General features: G+C 55.4%; 1 protein-coding gene across 1 annotated transcript; it reads left to right on the top strand.

Annotated features, from left to right (window-relative positions):
- The first annotated feature begins 3,611 nt into the window (after positions 1-3,611).
- LRRC32 (leucine rich repeat containing 32) lies at positions 3,612-20,001 on the top strand. The gene is made up of 4 exons (XM_055549148.1): positions 3,612-3,727; positions 5,564-6,812; positions 10,707-10,797; positions 15,902-20,001. Exons 3-4 carry the CDS (start codon positions 10,711-10,713, stop codon positions 17,804-17,806), a joined length of 1,992 nt encoding a protein of 663 aa, XP_055405123.1. The 5' UTR covers positions 3,612-3,727; positions 5,564-6,812; positions 10,707-10,710; the 3' UTR covers positions 17,807-20,001.
- The last annotated feature ends 1,727 nt before the right edge of the window (positions 20,002-21,728 follow it).

The raw sequence follows: 21,728 nt of genomic DNA, 5'->3' as shown, positions 1-21,728 counted from the left end.
CCAAGAGGAGGGAATATATAACTCGACACACATGGGGGACGTTATGATAAATTTTAAGAATTCTAGATGACATGCTCTTTTGGCTAATAAACACTCCACTAGGTGACAATACAATGGAGTAATAAGTGGGTGGACCCTAGAGCCCCACTGAGTGGACTCATCCAAAACTGGCTGTGCAAATTAGAGTTAATTACCTAACCTCTCTGGGTTTTCTCACATGTCGTCTGTAAAATGGAGGTAATAATAATAATAACCATATCTACCTCACTGAATGTTGTAGGATTAAATGGGTTACAATATGAAAGTTTCCTGAGAAAGCTGCCCGGGCCAGCCCATCCCCTTCTCAAAAGCACAGAGGCCTCACACCCGTCTCAGAATTTCACTCCTGGTGAGAAAGCTTCAAAATCCTGTTAACCATAACCTTTATATTTCAACCCTTCATTTCTGCAACTCAGTGGGGAGGGGCTGGTGTTACCTTCATTTCACAGAGAGGCGAAGGTAGCACCACAGTGAGGGGACAGCCCACCTGCCCCATGCCCACTCAGGGCTTTTCAAAGGGCGCCTGCACTGGCAGCCTTGGCACCCCTGGGAGGTGGCTCAAGATGTAGGTTCCAGGCCCCAGCTCAGACCTAACTGAAGCAGACTCTCCGGGGCAATCTGTCCTCACAAGCCCTCAGAGACGATTCTGATACTCTAAGAGGAACTGGGCAAGGCCTCTGAAGAGATTGCTGAACCAGAAATACCTCACGTGAGGCAAGTGAAGGAAAGTGGAGTGGGGGAGGGGAATCACCCCCTCAGCTCACGTGTGACCTCAGCCCACATCCTCACACTCTCTGGGCCTAGAATCTGCTCTCCTTCCAGGAGTGATAGTACAGGAGGCAAGCAGGATTCTCTGAAACTTCGGGAGGTGACCATTATCCGTGGGAATCGTCAGGGTCCAGGTGAGCCAGTTTCTGAGTTCTGCCAGGCCCTGGGGCTTTGACCACCTAGAGGAAGTTGAGTCCACAGCCGGCAGGGGTTCAGCACAGTGGGGAATCCAAAGTCTGAGAGAGCTGCAAATCTGGAAAGGGACCTCCAGAGAACCCCAAGAGGCAGGGTCCCCCCACTATGGCTCATCCTATCCTGGCCACAGTGGGTCAGGGTCGGGGTCAGGGCACACCTGAGGGTCGGGGCACACCTCTGCCTGGGTCCTGAGCCCACGGTGCTGTAGTCCCTCCAACGCAGGCCCTCCCCATCATTGCCTCCCACCGCTGGGTGCTCCATTGGTCCACAGATCCTTTCAATCTTCCACAGACTTTTATGTGAGGAAGACCATGTCAGTCACGTTGACCCGGCCCCCACTCCATGGCTTTCTACAAGTCATCCTCTCAACACCCCCTTGAAGTGAGCAGAATGACTGTCCCCATTTGACAGATGAGAAATCGAGACTGCCAAGAGAGAATGACTGCAAGCTCCCTTGTTGGGTGAGGGGGCTGCCCCACAGCAGCCTTGCCACTTATTAATGCTGCCTTCGGGGCGCTCATGTGTTTGCAGCTGTCTCACCCGGGCTTGGTTCTGTTGCTGATGTGTTAACTTGGACATGACCCTTTATGACATCACAGACCCTAACCAAGGCCTGTCCTGGTAACTCTGGGTCCTCAAGAAAAGGGTTTGTGTGGTTTAACCTTCAAACGGTTAAAACACAAAAAAGCTGTGAGGCTCAAAGGGACAAACCCTCAGGTTCCCAGCAGCCTGAGGCCTGCAGAAAGCTGTGGTTTCATGGTCCACAGAGCAGCACAGTCAAGCTGTGGAGACGCTTCTGATCCTGCCCTGCCGGCTTCACTCACTCTCAAATTTTCTCACCTAACATCCCCGTCTCTTCCTTGGGGTCTCTGGGAGCCTCCAGATCTCCAGCCCTGGTTCTCGCTGACTGGAATCAGAGCCAGGAGCCTCCTGTGTGGTGGCCGCAGGGTATACGGGGTGCTCCCAGCACCTGTTTCCCCCACATGGATGGCTCCAAGCAGACAAGCAGCCCAGCTGGCCACGCAAGGGGGCCCTGGAGTCTGAGGACTCGATGGGAAGGGCTGCCATGCCCCGCCCTACTAGCTGTGTGACCATGGGCGAGTCACAGAATCCCTCTGAGCCTCGGTCTCTCTTCTGTGAAAAGGGAGCAACCATTGTCCTCCTTTTGCCAGGTGGCTGTGAGGAGGAGACGACACAGTAAAGTACCTGGCGCCACGCCCGGCCCCGCAAGCCCTCGTTATTCCCGTTAAACACGTAGGCTAGTGTTCAGCGGAAGGGACACTCCAGCTGTCTCTTTATCAGGATTTGTTTCCGAAGCATCCTACGTCGTCTTTTGGCTCACAGACTCCCTACAGCTGACACCCCCCAGCATTTTATCTCCTATGCTACTGTCCCTCTGGGGGGTGGCCCATAGCTGGTACACTCTAAGCCTAGCTGCCTTACGAAGCTGGTGGGGGGTGGGCAAAGAAGAACTGGGGAACCCAGGGTTTTCCCACAGAAAGCAAGGCCCCAAAAGGGGCTGATGAGGGAACTCCCTGACTCCCCAGGGCCCACAGAGGTGCTGGGCAGGGCAGAGAGTGAGAAGAGCCACACTCTTGCACTGAAATCTGGTCTGGGAGTCTGGAGATCCAGGTTCAATTCCTGGCTCCCAAGCTGTGTGACGTGGGCCAGTTATTTAACCTCTCTGAGCCTCAGTTTCCAAGTCAGTAGTTGAGACTAAAGATACCTGAGTCTGTCTGTGGTTATCTTTACCCTCATTTGCCACAGGAGATGAAGGACTGGCCTGCAGCAGGTGTTCAATAAAAAGGGCAGCAGAAACTAAGTTGGGGGTCCAGGGTGCCACAGTCCTTCCCATCCCGTTTCTATGGTTAGATGAGGCCAGAAAGGCTCAGAGAGGTTTAGAGACTTGTCCGAGGTCACACAGGTTGTGCACATCATTGCCTTCCTGGGCCACTCACTCCTACTTGGGATCCTTGGTCTCGGAAACCCTCCCAGGGAACTTTGATCCTGCCTTGTTGCCTGAGAGAGTTTTCTCATCTCAGAATGGTAGTCCTAGAGACACAAGAAAAGATGTGTCTCCTGTCTTCACTGACAGATGCTTGGGGGAACAGAAGCATTTCCACAAAAATACCAACACACTGAAGTTGAGCCTCCCATGGAAGGGCTGTCTGGGAGAATTGCTGGAGGGGTGCAAGTAGGCACTAAGCAACATTGGATGGAATGTTGGCTTTGGTGGCCTTTAAAAGAAAGCCACCCTCCACATGGCTGCCACGAAAATCCAACCCTGCTCAGTCCCGCCCTATCCTTCCCCTTCAGATCCAGTTTCGACTCCTGGACTTGGCCTGTGAGTCTTCTGGACTCCATCATCCTACATTCTCATTTGCCTCTCATCTGGTCTGGGGGCTCTACAAGGGTAGGTCCTGGACATTTTAATTCTGGGACCTGCCACAGAAAGGAGGTTAGGCTTTCTGGGCAAGGATCACAGGCCAGGTCCCCATCAGATGTTTACACACGTTTCTGCAATTTGGGCTTCACAATAAGCCAGAACATCAGGTGTTACTATTATTCTCACTTTGAAGATCAGCAAACTGAGGTCAGAAAGATCAAGCAATATGCCAAGTCACACTCAATGTGATCGCTGAAGACATGAAGAGATGAAGGAAGGGGCGCTGAGCACATGGGGTTCCCGCTTTCAGGCCCCGGTCCCCAGAGGCATCTGCAGCGGGTAGGCTCGCTTGGTTGCCCATCTGTCTCCAACTCCTGGGGAGCCCCATCTAGGCACTGAGTGAGGTGGACCCCTGTGAACTGACTAACCACAACCACAGTCTTTGGAGGTGTGTGGGAGGAAGAGAGTGGCTCTCCCCCAGCCCGCCATAGCCCCAGCCCCGCCCTACCCCAGCCCCAGCCAAAGCTCTGTGCCAGCCCAGCAGTTTCTGCTTGGCAGCAGCTCAGAGAAAAGTGAAGTGGTGCTGGATGTGGGGGAAGCAGGTTGGGTGGGAGAGCCTGAGAACTGTCTGATTCCAGCTCAGCCATGTTCTGCCAATGCTGCAGGGCTGCTGTGAGGTACTTCCCGGGCATTTGGCCCCTTGGACAAGGATCTGGAAAAGGAAGCCCACAGGGAGTGGCAGAAGCATCATTAATCAGCACAGTAAAGACAGCCAGAAGTTGCCTAACAACCCCTGGGTGCAGGCCCCAGGCTGGGTCCGTTATTCTCAGTTTAGGCACCAACCTGAGAAGAAGCTACTGTCTTTCTCACTCTACTGATGGGGAAACTGAGGTTGGATGAGATGAGGACTAGAGCTGGGGATAGGTGGGGGGAATATTAGTGACGACCAGCAGGGCCCTCCGTCAGCATAGATCTGAGGTTCCTGGTGGCGAGGAAGGAGAAGAAGGTGTGGACACCCTTTTCAGGTCTTGTGACCTTTCCTACCCATGTTCTCCTAGCAGCTCAGGCCCCCTCTTAGCAAAGCTTTGCCGATCTCTTCCTCTGAGTCTACGTTAGGCCCTGCCCCATCCCCACCCTGTTCCCCTAGTGCTCACAGATTGTCATCTCTGAGCTGTCCCCATCTGCCCAGGCCTGTACCCACAGTGAGCCAGATGGGAGGAAGGAAAGGCAGATGCCATCGAGAATTCAAGGAACTCAGCTTGTTAAGTCCAGCTTCACCCTGATTTACCACAAGGCTTGGGTGGTCCCTTCCCCATCTGTAAAATGGGGCACCCTGTGCTACTCTCAGGGCTGGTGACCATCAGGGAAGAGAAACATGTGGAAGAGGAATTCTCTACGACCCTTGGAACCGGGGTCTGGAGGATAGCTGTGACCCTCTTCCGCTTGGCATCCCTCCCTGGGGTCCATACTCAGCAGGGCAGGGCAGCTGTGATTTGGCAAGGTCGAGGCATCTAGAAGAGGAGGTGGCTTTGGGGAAGATGTGTAAAAGACAATGATACCACTGTGCTACTTTTTGAACAGCACTTGAAGACAACCTGAGTAACATGGTGCTGGAAATGGGGATTCAGTTTGGCCAGGGTGGGGATGATCCCCTGGAGGAGAGCTTGGCAACCCATTCCAGTATTCTTGCCTGGAGGATCCCATGGACAGAGGAGCCTGGCGGGCTACAGTCCATGGGGTCACAAAGACCATGGATGAGCGACTAAGTGCAACACAGCTAGCTTTGTGAAGACTGGGCTGAAATCCCTGTCTCTTATAGTCAGTGTGACTTTGGATGTGCCACTTAACCTCTCTGAGACTCAGTTTCCCCAAATGGGGACCTTACTAGTCCCAGACAGGTGATTTTTATTTATAATCGACGACCCCATCCTTAACTTGTTTCTCCACCTGAATTCTGGAGACTTAGATGGTACCTTTCCACAGCTGCTTGAGGGTCCAGGAGACGCTGGAGGCGGCTCTGAACACCACAGCACAACCTGAGAGGGGACTGTGGACCCACCAGAGGGGATGGCTGCGGTGTGGGGAACCCCCTTTGTAGCCGCTCCAGGGCCAGTGAAGGGTCATTTCCTTCCGTGTTCAGCCCCGCCGTCACCTCTCCTGTTTGCCTCCCTTAAGTGCGGCGGCGCCAACAGCGGGAGAAATCGGGGCCAGGCCGGATTTCCTCTGCGGACCTGCGGCTGCTAGAGCCACCCGCCCCTCCGGACCCCGCGGGTCCACGAACTGCACGTGCGGCGGCGGCCTCGGTGGCACAGCGCTTCCTTAGGGACCCCTCTCCTTCCCCGTCCTTTCATCCTGTCCTCTTCGACCCGCCCCTCGCCAGCCTCGCGGTTTCGGCCGCGAGAAAATGCTTCCTCCCCTCGCGGGTTCCGGATAAACCGAGTCACGCGGGGGCGCGCCGGCCGGGCGCTAGGACCCCGCGGCCGGGCCGAGGGGGGGCGTGGTGGGGCGGGTCGGCGGGAGAGGTATTTAAATTGGAGCCCCGGTCGCCCTCTCGTGGGTCGGGCTCCCGTGGGGCGGTGGAGCGGCCGTGCGCCTCCTCGGGCCGTGACCCCGGGGTCTGGCGCGGGGTGGGACGGGGAGGGCAGATTTGCGCAAAATGTGCCGGGGCTGCCCGGGAGAGGAGCGGCGGCCGCGCTGAGCCAGGTAGGAGCCGCCCAGCGGGCGAGGCTGGCCGGCCCCTCGGGGAACTGGCGGTCCCGAGCCCCTCTCGAGCACCCGGCGCGGAGCTGGGCTGGGGCTGGTTCATCGAGAAACTGATCCTCAACAATCCCCCTCCAATACTTTGTGCGTGGGGCCAGGGTTGACCCTGCCTCGGCTCCAGGCTCCTAGCTCAGCGGATCTTTCCTGCGAAGGGCAGGGCGAGGCCGGCGTTCCCATTTGACAGATGGGAAAACAACCGCAGAAAGGCCGGCACTTGCCCAAGGAACACACAAGCTAGTCAAGGGCAGTTCAGGATTTGTCTCTGGTCTCCTACTGCCCTCTAACCCTGGCGGGGGGGCGGGGGCTGGGGGCGGGTGTGTGGGTTTTCCCATCCCACCGCACCAGATAGCCTGCCCATCTCTAGGGGTGCAGAGGGTGAGGCACCCACCTCTCTCCTAGGGTTTCCTCAGCCAGCCCTCTTAATGGGTGGTAGGACGTGAGGGACCCCCACCCCCACCCTCAGCTGCCTGAAATTCCGCCATCACAGACACATTCCTTTGGGTTAAGGTCTAATTCCCCCGTGGGCTGCACATGTCTCCAGAACGGGGCTTGCCCTTAGTGATTCACTGCTGGCTGGGAACATCCACAGCAGCTCTCCCAGGACCCGACTCTGCCCGTGATCCAGGCTGAGAGGAGGGAGAGGAGCACCCCGAAGCCCGGCACTGTGAGCCTGTCTGCTGCTGTGTGTGTTGGGGTTGGGGGATGTGTGGAGTGGGTTAGAAAGGAGATCTTGGCTTAGTGTTGTGGAAACACTTGCTTTAGGAGGCAGACAGACTGGATTCTGATCCCGACTCTGCCATTAACTGCCTGTGTGACCTTGGGTAAGTCATCTCCCTGAGCCTGGTTTTCCTCATGGGCAAATTCTCTAGGAGGCAGGCAGCTCAGCACCTGCTGGAAAAAACACAACACACAGATCTGGGCTAAATCCCAAAACACTTATGAGCTGGGTAACTCTGGGGTAAGTCACTTCACCTTTCTGAGTCTCAGTGTTCTCATATGTAAAATGGAAATTATAGTAACTGATTCACTGGGTTGTTGTGAGAATTAAATGAAATGATATATGTCAAGTGCTAAGAAGAGTATCTAACATCCTTAAACACTAGAGATGGGCTTAATATTAGTAGTGCCCCTCCACCTCATTTCTCTCTCTCCCTCTCTCTCACACACACACACTTTCACACACACCTACACATTTTTTTGGCACTTCTCCCAGAGTCCTAAGATGTTTTTTTGCCTCCTCTTCCCTGGGCCACTTGTCTGCAGGCCGGGGGCCTTCCTCTTGAGCACTCCTCGCCTCGCCTGGGCTGCTCAGCCCTGCGAGTTTGTCCCTGCTGGGAAAGACAGTATGTGTCCAGGGTACCTTCACAGCCGTTCTCTGCTTGATCATCACAACCACTGGAGGCAGACAGTGGCAAAACAGGAGCCAGGCTACTTGCTCTACAGATGGGACATGGAGACCCTGAAAGGTGAAGGGACGTGCCCCAGGGCACAACGCTGGTGAGCAGTAGAGTCAGGATGAGAGCCTGGGTCTCACTGAGCCCAGTCCTCCCTTTTGAGAGTGAGTAGCCCTCAAATTCTACACACTGTCTGGGCACTGCTGAAGGATGCCCACCATCAAGGGGCCCCTCTCCTTTGGATGGCAGGGCAGAGTTCCACGTGCTGCAGGGAAGGGCCCCCCTGGATGTTCAGCTGCCCACCTGGGAGATAGGATGGGATTTGGCAGGGGAACAGGAAACAAGAGCCCCTTTGAGAAGGTTCAGAACTAACCCAGGTCCTCTCTTATCCTTACCTACCTTATTCTTACTCACCACTCAGCCCTTTGCAGTGGACTGCTACGCCTCACTTTTCTGTTTATTCAATAGATCTTTAGTGAGTACTGCTTATTAGACCCCTGTTCTCAGAATAAGGAATAAACTATTAGGAAACAATGAAAACGAGGAAAACAGTAAAACATATGCAGATCTGGGGAGGTGGAGGGAGCAAGTAGGGCAAAGGCCCTGAGGCAGGAGGGCACTTGCTTGAGGAATGGCGAGAAAGCTAGGACTCGGTGAGGGAAGGCCAAATGGTAGATGGAGTTAAGAGAGGAGGTTGTGTACATCTGAATTTTATGGGAGGTTTTCAAGCAGTGAGATTCATGGTCTGATACATGATTTAAAGCCATCACTCAAGCTCCTATGCTTAGGGCAGACTGAAAGAGATCAAGGTGGAAACAAGGTGTTGCTGGGATCGAGGCCCAGGGTCGTGGTGGTGCCTCAGTCTGTGGGGCGGTGGGCAGATCCAGAATCTGGTTTTTTAGGAAGAGCAGACAGAACCTGCTGATGAGGGGAGGGAGTGTGGCAGGGAAGTAAAGGGAGAGTCCAGGGGAGAAACTGCTTTCTCTAGCGTCACCATGTCACCGAGGCGCCTCCTGCCGATTCTCACTGCCTTCCCGGACCTGCACAGTGTGAGATGGAGCCCAGTGGAGAGTAAGGCCCCTCTGCCCTGGGGACGCGGCCCATGGTGATGGGGGAGGGGGCAAAGGGAAAGGAACCAGGGGCTGATGGGACGCTTGGCGCCAATATAGAGCCCAGACTCAGAGAACCAGAGAAGGCTTCTTGGAGGAGGTAACATCTAGGCTGAGACCCAAAGAATGAGGAGGTATTCAGCACAATAGAGGGGAGGAAGTGAAGGTTAGGGGCAGTGAAAAGATGCTTAGAGAACTGAAGGGAATTTGAGGCTTTCAGAACACAGAATAGGGGAAGGGACAGTGAGAAATGAAGCTGGAGGGAAGAGCTGGCGAGGCAGGCACGCTCCGCAAGGGCCTCGAAGGCCCTGCTGAGGGGTTTCCACTCAATTCTGAGTATACTGGCTTTCAAAAGGGTGGTGATGTTCTGCTTTTTAAACAGCAGAACAGAATTTCCTGTAAAAGCCCAACCTGTAACGCAGGTGAGAGGAAGAACAGCTGTGGAGCAGGGGGCCCATGGCCCCGAGGGAACCCAGGGAACAGGGCTTAAAAGACACCACTGCGTTCTTTGCCTATCTGAACAAGGAAGGACCTCAGAGCACCCGCCTTCATTTACAAATCATAGCAAGGATGTTTAACAGGTTCTAACAGTAAGGACTCAGCCCATAAAGGTTCTATAAATGCATCTTCTAAAGCATCCCTCAGATTCACAATTCAGCACTTACTGATTGAACACCTGCAGGAGACCTTGTAACGTAGAGGTTAAGGGCACAGATCCAGAAGCCCACCTTCATGGGTCTGTCCCTTGTTAGTTGTGTGACATTGGGCATGTTGCTTAATTTCTCTGAGCCTCCATTTTCCTGTCTGCCCAGTGGGAATGGTGATCATAAAACCAAGTCACTGAATTATTGGAAGGAGTAAATGAGTTCATAGATGTAAAGTGTGGAGAAGAGTGCCTAGTACATGAGAGCTCTGTGTGCGACACTTTCATAGAATATGTCTCATTTGATCTTTAACAAAACTTGGTGAGGTTGGCATTAGCCTCAGAAGAGGAAACTGAGGCTCAGAGAGGTGAAGGGACTTGTACAAAGTCACACAGCAGGTAAGTGGAGGAGACAGAGGAAGCAGTATGGTGTGGGTGACTCTGAGTCCACTGCTCTTGGAGAGCATTATGTCTCTCCTTGTTAATGTTTTGTAGGTATTTATATTATGGTCACTTCTGGGCCTTTATCTGTGTCCCCAGTTCCCAGTACAGAGCCAGACATGAAGAGGCATTCAGTAAGATGTGGGTGAATGAATGACTGAATGAATGAAACTGACGGACTGAGCTGTGTGTTGCTAGCACTTGGCCCAGGTTCTCAGTGAATGAGCCCCTAGCAGCACTGGGATGCGACCCGTCTGGGGGCTTTGTGGTCGCCCTCAACCTCAACCAGACTGCTCATGAGAGAAGGGCTGGCCCAGCAGGCCTGGGTGTCCCACTGTGCAGGCAGTGGCTTCAGTGAAAGTTAAGGGCCTGGCAGCCTGTTCCTGGGGAAGTCCACGGGCCACAGTGCTGGGGGCAGGGCAGGCCTCCTGGCGGGGCTTCCTGTCAAGGCTCCAGGCCCAGCCTTCAAACAATGGCAGGGACTCGGGGATCAGAAAATCAAAAGAGAAAGGGCAAAATAAAGTTCTGCGGGTGGGGGGATTGAGGAATTCCGTTTGGAACTTGAGCTCAGATGGGAGGCCTGCTTGTGGCCTGTGTGGACCTGGAGTCCTGAGCTTGGCCCAGGGCAGCCCTTGAGGCCTATCTGCCTCCTGCTCACCTCCTCCATGCTGTCTTCCGCCTGATGGGGCCTTTCAAAGCCCAAATCTGACCGTGTCACCCACTGCTTAAAAACTCCTGTCCAAGGTAATGGCTTAGCCCCTCCATCTGGCACTGAAGGCTGTTTGTGATGGGCTGCAGCCCTGTTTCCCACCACCTTCACAAGGGGCCCTGTTCACAGCACCTTCAGTCCAGCTCCTGCTGTGGTCTGGGGTTCCCTGAGGGCAGCTGCAGACAGGAGGGGGCGGTGGGAGTCCGCGGTAGGAAGGAGCCTGCAGTCTTACCATCTTCCCCTTTCCTCCTGCACTCTGCAGAGCCATGAGCCACCAGATTCTGCTGCTTCTGGCCGTGCTGACCCTGGGCCTGGCTACCTCCCAACACCGAGACAAGGTGCCCTGTAGGAAGGTAAGACACCTGCCTCATCAGGGAGAGCTCCTCATATCCCCTGCCCCCGGCGGTCCTACTGGCCCAGAAGCCAGAGGCTAGAGGGCTCAGAAGAGGAAAGGGGATCCACTTAATGCCATTAAAGCTCGCATTTACTGAGCACCTACTAGAATGTCTAAATGCCCTGTTTACTATTAATCCTGCCAGGTAAGTATAATCATTCCAGTTTTAGAGAATTGGAAACCGGCTTGGAGAAGTTAGCCAACTTGTCTGAGGTCATTCACTTCAGGCCAGTAGGGACTCTATTTCCTCAGGCCACCCCCACAGGGCAGTGGGTCCAGCTGGCTGCTGAAGAATATGTGTGCATGAGTGCTAAGTCACTTCAGCCGTGTCCAACTTTTTGTGACCCCATGGACTGTAGGACCAGGCTCCTCTGTCCATGGGGATTCTCCAGGAAAGAATACCGGAGTGGGTTGCCATGCCTTCCTCCTGGAGATCTTCCCAACCCAGGGATCGAACCCACATCTCTTACATCTCCTGCATTGGCAGCCAGGTTCTTTACTACTAGTGCCACATGTGATGCCCTGAAGAACATGTATATGTGTGGGGAACCTGGGGTGGGCAGCTGGGAAAGGCTCTTCTGTCCTGGGCCCCTCCTGGGGACAAATCCCCTCCCTAACTGGGCTCCTTAACTTGAGCCCAACTGCCGTATTCCTGCTGTGATGCCTCTCACTTAGTACTGCCCAGGTCAAATGCCGCCTTCTCCAAGAAGCTTTCCCTGACCCCTTCCAGGCCATCCCTTTTCTGGGCTCCCACAGTCCTAAGCCTCCCTCCTTCTCAACACTGAGCCCATGGGGTAGTTGGTAAATGGGTCCACGGCTGACTCAGCTACTAGGCCAAGAGCTCCTCAAGGGTAGTGACAAGGTTTGATCCATTTTGTCCCATTTTCCTAGAGTCTGGGAAATGCTCTGAGGTTACTGTGACCCTGTAGGATACAGAGAAAAGAGCTTATCTAGTCTAATTGGAAGGCTGGACGGTCACCGAGGTCAAGGCCAGAGCTTGGGCTGGGGAAGGGACAGGCCCTCCAGTAGCCTCATTTGGACCTGGGACTGGGAGCTCATGACACAGAGTTGGTGTTGTTTTAGTCACCCAGTCGTGTCTGACTCTTTTGTGACCCCGTGGATTGGGATTTTCCCAGGCAAGAATACTGGAATGGGCTGCCATTTCCTTTCTCCAGGGGATCTTCCCAACCAAGGGACCGAACTTGCATCTCCTGCATTGCAGGAAGATTCTTTACTGCTGAGCCACTGGGGAAGCCCTAGTGACACAGAGTGGGCAGCTGCTTTGGGAGGTGCATGTGCTAGCAGCCAGGGCCAGCAGCACTTCCCTGGGGTTTGCAGTGTCTGCTGTGGCCACCTCACTCGTGCTCCTTGGAGCCCTTCCAGGGTTCCCAGAATCCAGAATAATGGGCAGAGAAGGACTCAGACATCACCACATGCAGGGAGGAAGGGCCTGGGCCATGCAACAGGCGGAAGGGAACTGGGTGAGCTTTGGATTTGGGGCAAAGGAGATAACAGGCAGGAATGGACTTTCTAAACTCCCACAGAAGGCATTATGATGCTTTTCAGTAGTAAAAAGAAATGGCCACATGCCGAGGGCTAGCTAGGGGCCTGCTCTGCACTAAGGACCATCTCTCATTTTGTCCTGCCTGGAACTTCTCTTTTCAGCTGAGGAAACTTATGCTGAGAGAAGAGATGTGACCCCCAAGGTCATACAGACAGGAAGTAACAGAGCCAGGATTCGGACCCCTCCCTCCCAAGTTCATGGTGTCCACTGCCGGGTGATTCTCCCTGCTCTGCTTCCCTTCTGTGTGCAGATAGTATGATGGGGTTGAGTGGCACCCTCTTCCCTCCTAAAAACAAAAAAAGAACCTGGGAAATGGCACCCTGGCACATCAGAGAGAGTGGATAGGGGGTCATCAGGGGAAGCTCAGGACCTGACTAAGGGTGGATGCTCCCGAGATCCCTCCCCACATAAGTCACTCATGCTGGGGGCTCGGAGATCAGGGAGCAGTGGGTGCCCCACAAACGGTGTCCTGAGAGCTGCCCTGGCCTTCAAGCTCCTTCCTGGACTGACCTGGAGAGCTGAGCAGTCCTGCCTTGTGGCAGTCCCCTCTGGGCCTCTATGACAGGGGTTCTGGGCACTGGGAAGAAAGTAGGATTGGGTGCTGGACTGGGCCAGCTTTGTGTCCTGGCTCAACTCTCAGGGGCTGGTGCCACACAGGACCTTTGAGTATCCAGAGGTGAAATGGAGCTGGGCTTATACATGGGGTAAGCGCTCCCCACCCCACACAACACACGTTATGTCTGTGTTCATTTTGTTGTTTCTTCTTTAATCAGGATGGTTCAGGGAGCTGAGAATATGGATGAGGAGTCTATGCCCAGTAGCCCCAACTGGCAGAGAAGTTGTGAGGGAGGAGGGAGCAAGGAGCCAGGCAGGTCTGGCAAGGTGGCTAGAGTATGAGGATGCTAATTTTGCACTGGGCCCCAATGGCAGGGGTTGTCCCTGGGCCTCTGAGTAATGCCGGTCACTGTGCCGTGTGGACTTGGAAGAGTCGCACATGCCTGATGGAAGACAGCCGGTTCCTCCCTGCATCCCTCCCCCTACCTTGGGCTCTTGGGAGGAAGCTGAGAGCTGGGCCAGGCAGGGAACACCCAGGCTGTATTCCTACCCTGTCGGCCCAGCTGCTGATTTGTGACCTCATTCAAGTTACTGCCATCTTTAGGCTTGGTCTCCCCATCTGGGAAGGGGGTGGGCTGAACCCTTTGCGCTCTAATAGTCTTTGACTCTGGTCTGAATAAATGGATCGGATCGTGTGTCCTAAGCTGCTTCAGTCGTGTCTGACTCTTGTGACCACATGGACTGTAGCCTGCCAGGCTCCTCTGTTCATGGGAAGAATATTCTTCCAAGGCAAGAATACTGAAATGGGCTGCCATTTCCTCCTCCAGGAGATCTTCCCAACCCAGGGATCAAACCCTATCTCCTGCATTGGCAGGCAGGTTGATTACCACTAGCGCCACCTGGGAAACCCTGAATGAATGGATCATCCCTTGATTGAGTCAGTCCCTCAGACCTGTATTAAGCTGATGATGTCTTTCATCTACTGAAAAATGTACTGAGCACTTTCTGGTGCTCAGAAAGGCCAGGTCCAAATATCCAGTCAATCAAACCCTTTGCCCTGAGCTCACTTTCTAGCCGGTCCACACACAGATAGCCACAGGGAGAAACAAAGGGAAGCACAGGGACTGTGAGAGCCCAGGGGAAGCCCCGACCTGCCCGGCATTTAGGGAGGTCTCCTGGATGGAGGAGACCCTGGTGCTCAGCACACAGAGTTCGAGATCCTGCTCTGGTTGGGCAGAGCACAGCCAACACAAGGAGAAGCAGGAAGGGGGCTGAGAGGTGGGTGTGGGAGGGTGCAGTGGGCCGTGGTCAGGTGTGGGCTGGGCTAGGGTGGGTTGGGAGAAGATCAGCAGGGACCACAAACAACGTTGAACCCTGCTGAGGGTCCTGGCTCTGCCTGGAAGGGGTTTAAGTCAAGGGCAGCATGGTCAGAGTGGAGTTTCTGACAGTTTCCAGGCATTCGGCTGGCAGACCTGTCAGAAGGGGTCAGTGAAGACAGAGAGGCTGGGGTGGAGTGGGCCTGAGCTGGGTGCTTATGGAAGTCAGAGCCTTTGCTGGGAAAGGCTGGGGTTCCTGGTGTGCCGGAAATGACAGAGGGAGACTGCATTCACATGGAAAGAATTCTGGCCCCTGAAGGCACATGTGGTGGAGGACAAAAGTGGGGTCTTCAGTTGTTAGGAGACTGGGGTTCAAAAGCTACTAGCTCTGTTCCTCACCAGCTGGGTGATACTAGACCCTCTCTTCCCCTCTCTGAGCTTGAGTTTCTTAAAGAGAGGTGATCATGTTTGATGGGCAGGCTACCGTGACAATCCAATGAGACTATGGGTCTGAAAATGTGAAATAAAATATAAAATGCTGAATAGGCATTGGGGAAGGATGAGTTACATTCTGGATCAGAACCAGATGGAGCTCATACAGCAAAATCAGCTCTTGTCAACAAAGAATATGGGTTGGGACTCTGGTCATCTTTTTCCCGGCCCCAACCCCATCTCTGGGGGCCCATCTGGACTGGACCATGGGAACTGAAGCCACTGATGGGGTGGGGGTGGGGTGAGGTAGATGGAGCAGCAGGAAAGAGGTCACATCTAGGGAGTGTCAGCAAGGAAGGCAGGCTCTGGAACCAGAGTTGTGCCCCATGGAGTGAGGGTTCGAATGAGATCTGAGGGTGCGAGACCAGAATTAAAACAGAGGACTAGAGTGGAAAGAGCATTTTTCATTTTTGGAAACATTTCTCCCAGAGTGGTTTCTAATCTAACATCAGCTGAGTAAGTTTACCTCTGTGGGTCCATAGAAGGAACTTGGGATGTGGAACGAGGAGGTCTGGGTCCCAGAGTGGCCCTGCTCCTCACTGGCTCTGGCTCACTCTAAATGATACGTGGCTTAGTTTCCTGTAAAATAGGATAATAGTGAGTACAGAATTTTTTTGTTAGTGCATTTTTCCTTCTGTCTATCATCTGTATGGCTACCCACCAAAGCTTCCTTGAGTCCCTCCTTGATGCCAGCGCTGCTGTGAAGTGAAGTCGCTCAGTCGTGTCCGACTCTTTGCAACCGCATGGACTGTAGCCCACCAGGCTCCTCTGTCCATAGAATTCTCCAGGCAAGAGTACTGGAGTGGGTTGCCATTTCTTCCTCCAGGGGATATTCCTGACCCAGGGATTGAACCCGGGTCTCCCGCATTGCAGGCAGACACTTTACCCTCTGAGCCACCAGGGAAGCACTGCTCTATCGTGTACCAAAGACAGCAGCAGGGAGCAGGGTAGGGATCATGCAGACCTAGGGGGATTAGGCTGGGGTGGAGGACCTGAATCATGCTGGGAGGACAGAAGAGAGGCCTAGCCAAGCCTGGTGGGGGCTCAAGTCATCCTTCCTAGAGGCGAGTGTTGGGTTCTACCTCCTACGGCATGCACTAATGCCCACTGCTCTCCCTGCCCTCCCACCTCCCCAGGTGGACAAGGAGGTCTGGTGCCAGGGCCGTAGCCTGCTCCAGGTCCCCTCGGTGCTCTCACGGGACATCGAGGTCCTCAACTTATCTGGGAACCAGCTGCGAAGCATCCTGGCCTTGCCCCTGGGCTTCTACACGGCACTTCGTCACCTGGACCTGAGCGCCAACGAGATCAGCTTCCTCCAGCCAGGGGTCTTCCAGGCCCTGCCCCACCTGGAACACCTCAACCTGGCCCACAACCACCTGGCGGTGGGCACAGCGCTGAATACTGGGGGACTGGGCCCCCTGCTGCACCTGACGTCCCTGGACCTGTCGGGGAACAGCCTGTACAGCGGCCTGGTGGAGCAGCTGCTGGGGGAGGCGCCCGCCCTGCGCACACTCTCACTGGCGGAGAACAGCCTGACGCGCCTGGGCCGCAGCACCTTCTCGAGTACACCCGCGCTGGAGCGGCTGGACCTTCACAGCAACGTGCTGATGGACATCGAAGATGGTGCCTTTGAGGCCTTGCCCCGCCTGGTGCACCTCAACCTCTCCAGGAACTCCCTCACCTGCATCTCCGATTTCAGCCTCCAGCAGCTGCGCGTCCTGGATCTGAGCTGCAACAGTATCGAGGCCTTTCAGACGGCCCCGGAGCCGCGGGCCGAGTACCAGCTCGCCTGGCTCGACCTGCGGGAGAACAAACTGCTCCACTTTCCCGACCTAAGCGCACTCCCGAGACTCATTTACCTGAACGCGTCCAACAACCTCATCCGGCTCCCTGCGGAGCCACCCCGGGGTGGAGGCGAGGGCCTCCATGCGCCTTCCGAGGGCTGGTCATCCTTGCCCCTCTCCAACCCCAGCCGCAATGCCAGCACCCAACCCCTCTCCCAGCTCTTGAATCTGGATTTGAGCTACAATGAGATTGAGCTCGTCCCGGAGGGCTTTCTTGAGCCCCTGACCTCCCTGCGCTCCCTGAACCTCAGCCGGAACTGTTTGCGGGCCTTTGAGGCCCAGCCCGGCTCCCTGCCCTGCCTGATGCTTCTGGACATCAGCCACAATGCGCTGGAGACTCTCGAGCTGGGTGCCAGGGCCCTGGGGTCCCTGTGGACGCTGCTTTTACAGGACAATGCCCTGCGGGACCTGCCGCCGTACACCTTCACCAGCCTGGCCAGTCTGCAGAGGCTTAACTTGCAGGGGAACCGGCTCAGCCCCTGTGGGGGCCCAGCTGAGCCTGGACCCTTGGGTTGTGTGGCCTTCTCTGGCATCTCCTCCCTCCGTGTCCTGAACCTGGCGGACAATGAGATGGAGATACTGCGGGCAGGTGCCTTCCTCCACACGCCACTGGCCGAGCTGGACCTCTCCTCTAACCCTGGGCTGGAAGTGGCCCCAGGGGCCTTGGCGGGCCTGGAGGGCTCCTTGGAGGTCCTGGCCCTGCAGGGCAATGGGCTGGCCATCCTGCAGGTGGACCTGCCCTGCTTCAGTTGCCTCAAGCAGCTCAATCTGGCTGAGAACCGCCTGAGCCGCCTGCCTGCCTGGACACAGGCTGTGTCCCTGGAGGTGCTGGATCTGAGGAACAACAGCTTCAGCCTCCTTCCGGGCAGTGCCATGGGCGGCCTGGAAAACAGCCTACGGCGCCTCTACCTGCAGGGGAACCCCCTCAGCTGCTGCGGCAATGGCTGGCTGGCGGCCCAGCTGCACCAGGGCCGTGTGGACGTGGATGCCACCCAGGACCTGATCTGCCGCTTTGGCTCTCAGGAGGAGGTGTCCCTGACTCACGTGCGTCCCGAGGACTGTGAGAAGGGGGGTCTCAAGAATGTCAACCTCATTATCATCCTCACCTTTGCAGTGGTGTCTGCCATCCTGCTCACCACGCTGGCCACCTGCTGCTGTGTGCGCCGGCAGAAGTTCAGCCAACAGTACAAAGCCTAGAGAGTTTGGAGGCCACACACGGGCTCTGTCGGGAGACCCTGCTGGGGCAGTGGGGGAGCCAGAGGCACGGAGAAGGTTGGGCACTGACCCATGATCACACAGTAAGCCAGGGTCCAAGACCCTCGGTCTCTCAGTCCCAGCCCAGGGCTCCTTTCCCCGTGTCCTGCTGCACCAGCAGGTGACCCACTTCTCAGGCCGCACATCATGTAGTCCAGCTGTGGAAGCCGGAAGTTGGGCAGTTTCAGGAGTGACAGAGTGTAAGGCTGACCCCATCACATCTACAGATCTTTGCCAAGCATCTGTTTTGTGCCACATCCTGCCCTAGGCACTGGGGGCGCCGGGGAATGAGACACATCCCTGCCCTCAGCATTGCCCAGTCTGAGTGGGCAGGTGGTCACAGAGTGTGCGGTCACCACGTGGAGTGTGAAAGCCAGGGCTCCAAAGTTCTGCAGCCCCAGCTGGCTGAATGTGGATAGTCCTTCCCTGGCCGGGCCAGGGCAAGAAAGGGGCAAGACCAAGAGGATTTGTCTGAGACATTTCCAAGCAGACTATTTGTCACATCTTCTGATAATGACTTTCAGCTTCTCTGAAACATGAAGAGCTTGTGACCGGAAGAAAGCTGGAGCCACTTGAGTAAGGCTTGGATCCAGTGCTGTTAGGCAGGCTTTGGCAGCTCTGGCAGGGTCGGTTAAGAGGCAGTCTCCCTGGGCTCTGGCCCAGCCCTGGACTGGTCTGTTTTCTGCTCTGCACAGGCGCTTTCCTACCTGGCACCCTCAGGTTGCACACATGGGTCCAGATAACTGCCCTAGCCGCCACCCCCCCACCCCCTGCCCCCGCCCTTTCCCTGTCCAGGTCCTGCTCAGGCCTGCTGCTCCAGCTGAGCCCCATCCTGGCCAGTGAGCCAGGAGTGAGACCCTTAGGTTTCTGGTTCTGTTTTACACCACACTTGGCAGCAATGACAAACCCAAGCCTGCATTTGCCTCTTTATGACAACCCTCTGAGGTTGGTATATTATCCCATTTAACTAGAGGCTCTGAAAGTCTCCCTCCAGGGATCTCCAGCTAAGAAATGCCAGAACTGAGCTCCAGCCTCACATCCTCCTGCGTCCAGAGCCTGAGCTTGGCCACTGCGGGGGCTGCAGGCTGTAAGATGGACAGGAAATGGCCCCATATGGCTGGAACGGGGCCAGGGAGCATCTGGGCACACCCACCCGCTCTTCTCCTTCCTCTCTCCCAGGCGGGCAGAGAGAAGACGGGCAGCCACAGGCCCGCTCCTCCTTCTGTGCCTCTGTTTCTCTTATTCCATCCTTTGCTGACTAGGTGGGCTCTCCTTTTCTCATCGAGCCCTAGAATTCCTTCCCTCCTTCTCCCTCTGTTGAGCATAGCCTGGAATTTGAGACCATTGAGTCCAACCTCCCTGGTACATAGATAGAACAGCTGAGACTTAGGAAGAGACTGGAACTTGCTCAGAGCTGCTTAAGTCAGGACAGAGCCTGTGAAAAAAGGTAGATTCAGATCTCAGACTTCACTGAGGGAGTCAGGGTTGGGGGGTTTGGGGGTTGGACCTGGGCAGTTTCCTCCTCTCTCTCAGCTGTCACATCACAAGATGATGCTGGCTCCAACCTCCCTTTCTGGTCCTTGTCATGCAGGGAATTTTTCCCCCTAGAAAAATGCATAGAAAAATCCCATGCAGATATAGCCCATGGAATCGTGGGCTGTCTGGGGACAAAGGAAGCCCTGGGATGAGCCCAGGACTCGGTGTCATGGTCTTCACCTTCTTACTGTGTTTGGCCTGCACTCAGGCTCACGATGGTGCTCGGTAAAGTATGAGATGATGAAAATGGCCCTCTGCCCACCCCATTTTACAGATGAGAAAACTGAGGCTGAGAGGGTCAAAGACTCAGGGAGTCCATGGCAGAGCAGGGCCAGAACCTGGCCTGGTGGCCTGGCCCCAGCCGGGGGCCCTGGTGGCGAATGGGGCAGCTGGTGGGTCCGGTCCTGTTCGGGATCATGACCACAGGTGCTCAGTGCACACAAACACTCTTCCTCAGGCCTGAGGGCAAGGCGTGGGCCCCTTCACGCCTGATCTTTGAAAACACTACAGGATGCTGCTTTCACCTCCTGGGAGCCAGGCCACAACCCAGGCCTCAGGACCCGCTCTTTGTGTAACCCACATGAATGTATTAAAAAATGATTTTGGAGAAATGGTGCAGCCTGCCGGCCTCCTCCTTGCTGCTGGGAATCTTTGCATCCACTTGAACTCTGCCCTCCTCTACTTCTCTTCCAGGCTTTGAAGCCTCATGGCAGACCCCTGGGGAGACAGGTGGAGGACCACTGGGTGGGAGACTGAGGTCCTGGGTCTCACCATCTTGACCCTTGGTGCCTCAGCCACCATCATGCCCCTACCACACCTCTGTCTCCTCACACTAGGCATACGCTGCTCCCCACCTGCGAAGAAAACGGTGACTTCCAGCAGGAGCCTGTTAGTGCCTCTCTCTCTCTCTCTGCAGCTTCATTCGAGTGCTTCCTCTATACCCGCTCCCCACCCTGTCCAGAGGCAGCATGTCCTGTCCTCTCTCACTCATTTATTTTCTCACTTTGCTCTCCCTTTAGCCTCTCCTCTCTGCTTCTGTCTTCCTCGCAGATTTCAGCTGTGCTCAAGTCTTGCCCATCTTAAAAACAGTACGAAGACCCTTAAACCACTTTCCCCCTTCCTTTCCCGACATCATGGGTAAACTTCTCAGTAAAGTAGCTTCCCCTGCCTCCCCTCCATCCTAATCTATTCCAGGCCACTTCCAGCTGTCCCCAGCAATCTCCCCAACCCAGGGCTGAGGTCACCAAGGTTGTACTTTTCAGACAATGTCTCCCTGACCCCTCCACTGTGGGGCCTGCCTCTATCCCCCAATCATCCACACTCTTCCCTTGGGACACTCCCCTTACATCTAGGACCCTAGATGCCACTCCTTTTGGGGCTTCGCTGTGTGCTCATCTTCCTCAAGCCATCAGGCAATCAGAAGGACTCTTCTCCCAGGAACATCATCATCCTCACTGATGTGGCTGCCCCATCGCTCTGACGATGCCCACATCTCTGTCTCCAGCCCCAGACCTTCCTGAGCATCCAGCCCTGCTACCTTGACACCCAAAGGCCTCCCCAGCTAGAGAGTTAAAGACCTCCCAGGGGCTGGAGGATTGAGAGTGAGCAGCCAGGCTGCTCAAGGTTGAACTTGGAAGAATCAAGAGGGGTCAGAAGAAGAGCATTCATGGTTCCTAGAAGGGAATTGGAGGGTGAGAGTGTGGGCTGTGGGGTCTAGGGGAAGCAACAAGAGCCACCTCACCTGGGGTGGGGGTGGGAGTCCGGTGAGGGGCACTGAGGCAAAGTCTAGAGGACAGGGAGTGGGTGCCCGGGCTGTCCCACTTTGCAGCCCCCTGTGCTTATCTTCATGTGGTTCCATCATCCCTTCTCAGCTGCCTGACAGTGAGACACCACCCCCTCTGCAGGTGCCAACCTCTTTTCCACCTTCTCTCCCACAGGCTCCAGCTCTGCCTCCCCCATCCCCCAAGTACCCTGGAGATTTCTCCAGCCCAGCTTCTTCTCTGGGCTGTGGCCTCTCACCTCTCTGTTCCTGCTCCCAGCTCCTATTCTCCAAAGGAAAAATTGAAATGCCTATTTCATGGATGGGGCTGGGGTGGGGGGTGAGCATTTATGTGATTCAATGCCCTGGCACACAGGAAATGCTCCTTGATGGCCCACAGGAGGACAGTAGCACGGACTGAGCACAGTCCAGGGCTCTGCGGGAGCCTCCAGGCCCCTAACCTCTTTTCCTGGCAAACAGAGGAGTGTGCTCACCTGGCCAAGACCCCCAGCAAGGCAGAAATTCCTGTTTTCAGCTGAGCATGGACACAGCTGCCAACTAGGTCATCAG

Source organism: Bubalus kerabau, chromosome 15, assembly GCF_029407905.1.
Source record: "Bubalus kerabau isolate K-KA32 ecotype Philippines breed swamp buffalo chromosome 15, PCC_UOA_SB_1v2, whole genome shotgun sequence".
NCBI classification, from domain to species: Eukaryota; Metazoa; Chordata; class Mammalia; order Artiodactyla; family Bovidae; genus Bubalus; species Bubalus kerabau.
This window is presented reverse-complemented; position numbering and strand designations above follow the sequence as displayed.